Source organism: Spea bombifrons, chromosome 3, assembly GCF_027358695.1.
Source record: "Spea bombifrons isolate aSpeBom1 chromosome 3, aSpeBom1.2.pri, whole genome shotgun sequence".
Lineage (NCBI taxonomy): Eukaryota > Metazoa > Chordata > Amphibia > Anura > Pelobatidae > Spea > Spea bombifrons.
Window position 1 is genome coordinate 74,371,452 of NC_071089.1, and position 4,945 is coordinate 74,376,396.

At 40.5% G+C, this 4,945-nt stretch overlaps 1 protein-coding gene across 1 annotated transcript; it reads right to left on the reverse strand.

Annotated features, from left to right (window-relative positions):
• Positions 1-1,075: 1,075 nt before the first annotated feature.
• SDHAF4 (succinate dehydrogenase complex assembly factor 4) lies at positions 1,076-4,712 on the reverse strand. Its single transcript, XM_053459088.1, has 3 exons — positions 4,571-4,712; positions 3,186-3,338; positions 1,076-1,365 (listed from the first exon to the last, which is right to left on the reverse strand). The coding sequence occupies exons 1-3, from the start codon at positions 4,644-4,646 to the stop codon at positions 1,256-1,258; spliced, it is 339 nt and encodes a 112-aa protein (XP_053315063.1). The 5' UTR covers positions 4,647-4,712; the 3' UTR covers positions 1,076-1,255.
• Positions 4,713-4,945: the final 233 nt, after the last annotated feature.

A 4,945-nucleotide genomic window follows, 5' to 3' on the forward strand; every position in this document is an offset into this window, starting at 1 on the left:
ACACACCATCAGTGCCATAAGCGCACCTCATTTTAACCTGTTCAATCCTTCTTAACATTCCTTCCTAATCACTCTTTCATACGCTGCCATATTTGAAAGGCGCAGTGCTTCGTCACAACGTACATAAGCTTAGTTTGTAAGTATTCGCATGCATTTACTAGGTACACTTAACTGTGAAAAGTAGGATGAGGTGGCAGATCGTTAGGTGCATCTCATAAGCAGACATTTCCAAATGGCACAGTACCCCCAAGTATGTTATGTACTGTACTTAACATGCATGGGGCTACTGTGCCATCTATCATAGATCGATACTTTTATTCAGAAAACCATTTTGGTGGAGGGCCGATTCCAGATACTTTCCTACATGTAGGACATAACCGACCTTGTATAAAGCACAAGGCATCCGTTTTCTTACTCGTCATCTCATCAGTTTGAATCTAGCAAGTTGGGCGCGCACACGCACACACGCACACACACAATTGGAAATTTAGCCGTAAAACAATGTTTTTGTATTCTTTATTGTTAAAGAGTACTTCAGGTACAATCTTTCAACACATATTTATTATACAATGTGTTACACTTTCAAGTAAAAACATAATAGTCTCTCAGCCTCAGATCCTTGATAAGGTAATGAGAAGAAATGCGAGTGCGAGTGTATTCCCTTGGCTCACGAATATATAATATGAGTAAGCGACAGTTTGTTTGACATTCTGCTAGGTGACACCCCAGTCTTTTTTTTTGTGGCTCCTGCGGCATCACTGCAGTGCTATCAACATTCTCTTGCCAACATGCCCTGCCAAGTGTTCAATTATGTTGACCACATCACTTGTGGAGAACTTCCTTGCTTGAAAATGAACATATTCACTGCTTTCATTAGGCTTCCTAATCCCTACTGAACAACACGATGTTTTAAGAAAACTTGGCGGCACTCTGATTCCCCCATGAATCGTCCAATCACATTTAACAAGAGTATCTATGATGGGTGACATTTTACTCTAGACACAATGTCTATTTTGCTCTAGCACGAGTTGCACCTAGCATGTAGCCTATAACTAGAAAAGGGGAGGAAATTAATAGGAACGAGGAGTGAACATCATATATATTTGGTTATATTAAGTACTGGGGGAAATGGTTGTGTAGTCTTTGTACATAATGTATTTCACACCAGTTTTATCTGACACCCTGAAATAAAATTCCCCATCAACTACCATAAGAGTATATGAACCATGACCACCAGCCACCATCAGTTAATTGTCTAGAAATCGATGCAGCGCCCCTTTCTCTCCCAGTCTCCGTAGCGAGTAGGCTCAGGTCCTCTAGGTCCTCCTTTCTCCTTAGTAACAGGATTAACATCGCCTGGAAATCCTGCAAAACAAATTTAAGAGTATGTTAATCATCCCAGCAAAACATTGTGAGAGATTGTCCTTTATATCTGGACCAAGAGCAAAAACTCTGGATTGGTGGACTGTCACAAAATTTATCACTCTCAGCCTGGTTGTACGTGTCGTTCCTGGCCCGCTAGCCATCCAGTAAGAGTAATTAACTCATATTTCATGCTCTCATTTACCACGTATAGCTTGCCTCTCACAATCTTCTTAAACTATACAATCCAAGACAGAGCCTGTTATCTATTATTGCATCTTGATAAGCACATACTATTTATTTTCTGTCTAATATAGTTGGATTGTTGATAAATTTTTCTCAAAACCAGATCTTGCATCTCCACAGCACCTGCAAAAGCACTGAGCCCCCCCCCCTTTATATATACGGTAATTTGTTCCTACTTGTAAAGTATGGAATATACGGTATTAAAAAATATGCAAGCAAATCATTATAATAAATCAAAATATACAGAAACACTTTACTTTGGTTCTGGAATAACCAGAATGAAGATGTTTAGGTGTAAAGATCCTTTACTGGCTTGAATTATAATTCACACACTACGGCTGTGCATCAAACTATTTCATATACAAGATATACTTGCTAATGTTAAATAGGAATGGACAGACGAGGAGGGCTGCATGGGTCTTACCTTCCATCAAACTCTACGCTTTTATAACTGGAAACTCAAGATCAATCGGATTAACAACCTTGAGTGTGGCTAAAGTGTATTATTGACAGCATTTGCCATTTATCATCAATGGAAATCCAATTCAAAATAGCGGATTTATGTTGAAATGGGATGTAGAAACTGGTCGATATTAGTTGGCATCATACTTAAAATCATCATCATTCTTTAAAATATACACGAATAGGGCGGTGGTAGCACCTAAAGCTGTGCATTAACATTTCTGCAGAAATCAATGTAGCGAGTTTATCTCCGTTCATACTGTTTGTTTCATAGGTTTCAGTAATTATCTTTTATCTTAATTCCAAAAGAAAAAAGCAAATATAATCTAATAACAGAAGCCCATCACCTAACCAGTAGAGGATGAAGCTTGAAGGCAAATTGATTTGCACCTAAGGGTCATCGATAGTTAGAACAGCACATTTCTGAAAGCCACACAAATATCTTATGCTCTTTTACATGGATTTCTGCCTAAGGTAGCCCCTGCGATGAAGGTTTTAGCAGCGTCTCTAGAGAGCGGCCTGGAAAGCATATGTTGATGCAGTAGGCTATAAGAGGTTACATTCACGCTGAAGATGGATACGCAAGAGGAAGCTGTCACCCAAAGGCAAACAAATACATGGACGGATGAATAAAATAATAATTTAAGAAATCACACTCAAAAGACAAACTGACATGCTGGCGTCATGCACAAAGTATGCGTACGTAAACAAGGGTAACTGTGTCCTTAATCACAAGTGTCCTTAAAAGGGGGTAGGTCTATATACCATTGCCATTTTTTTTCCCCGTGTGTTTACTTTAATGTATTTCAGCTTTAATACCAAACTAAGGCTTACACGACGCAACCACCTCACTTTTCTATTTACTTACTAAAAAATACCAGAAAGATTGATGATACAATGCAACAGATGTTATAACCAAATGTTAATCCTATTACATTGAAATATTCTTGTCAACTAGCCCACGTTTACTTTAATAAACAAAGTATGTTCGTTATAATATTGTGCCATATACCCGCTTGTCTCTTGAAAGGAATGGACCTTATCCCATATGCTGGTGTGTAACAGGACCCCTGCTCGAGAATTGAAATTCACTTAGTTACTTTTTTTTTGCTTACTTTGCAGAGGTTCTTTTTCCATGTTGGATTGCTCTGCTTCATCCAGTCGCCCTTGCGGTGTTTTGGGTTTCTTCAGTGGCTGCTTTGCAGCGTTGGGGTTCTGCGGTGAGGTACTGCCAGCTCTCCGAATTGAGTTCCAGACTCCAGTACATACTAAAACCGAACATGCTTATTTTAGAACTTGACATAGCCATGATTCCAATCCAGTGTTAAATAGCTGACAAAGTTACTAACTAGGAACCAAGCTTCCCTATTACTCCAATCACAATTGAGTTTACTGGCTAACCCAGAACTCACCATATGGTACTTGATAGATCTTAGTAATTAATTCTTAATTCCCTTACCCAAACTTTTTTTATGCACCCTTAAAGCACAAGAGACAGAATAGCCATGCATCAAGGTGTCTGCACGTAACTTTTCATGCTTTTCTGTTCCCCCCGTCATTGCATTGCTTTAGCAAAAGTAAGTTCCAAGGTGGACTTTCCAAGGCGTGTTCTGATACAGTGTGGTGGCATCAAGGAAGATGTAGAAGGCCTTTGACCAATGACCCCATAACTATTATTGTTTAAAAGTGTTCATTCACAGATATGATTATTTAAGATCAATGGCAACCCATTAGAAAATCCCAGTGTGATCGCACAACTTATTCTCCAGACGCAGAACTTGTTACTTTATGTAGCTTCTATAAATATATGTTATGAAACAAACCATTCCACCATCAGCAAACATAAAAAACGTCATTGATCAGGGAGCATTCATTATTGAGAGCTTTATTTAATAAGCACACAAGCATATACAGTAGAAGACTATAATCAGTAAGTATAATTGCATAGGGTGCTGGGTCCTGATCTTTACACAAGGCATCCGAGTTCATCGTCCCCACCTCTGGGTCTAAACAAGTCCAAACCACAGCTTTGAGTTTCTGCAACGGAAGCCTGCGCTGGCCAAACTTAAGATTCCAGACCAAACCCTCATCACACCCGTTTATTTCTCTATTTGTCATCATTAGTAAGCCGCTATTTCATCAATAAAAACAAAAGGTCAGCAAGGCCATTATCTCCCTGCACCATATGATTAAATACACTTGGCACTCCCATCAGTTCTATGATGGTGAAACAGACACAGTCTGCTGGACCAATGCCTGGAACGTCAGCTAGAAAAAGGGGCACTAAGACACATTTAATTTCACTGTCACTACCTTCTGAGACTTCCGGCGAGAACTTTCTCCCGTGATATTGTTTTATATCGCTTGGGTTTAAATCACTGACGCTCCAAGCAGAAGCATCTAGCGGACCAAGGTTACGATATACGGAAGCAAATGCCCCCCAACCGAGCTCAAACCACTGCGTAGCATATAACGGGTGACAGCACGGCAGGTCACTCACTTAGCAGCCGCTGTTTCCCAGACTGCGCTGCCGCGGCTCCGTTAAGAAGACGCAGCGCAATGCTCAGGCTGCCCATCCTCCTGGAGCACAACGTTATCTAACTTCTAAGCACCGAGCGAGAACCACCACGACCTCTATACCGAGCGCTAAACATTAAGCGCTTCCTGGTATGTGTAGCACGTGTGTAGAAGCGGGTTTTCGATTGGTGAGGATCGCCCGCTTCTGATTGGGCGGTTCATGATTGGTTGGCGTCTGTGACAGCCGTTTGTTAGCGCTGTGCAACGAGAGGTTTTATGAAAACGGTGCTTTGCGTTTTAATAAAGCTTTGCATAGAGTAAGATGTATAGAAGTGGGGTTTAATCCATATTGTCCCGA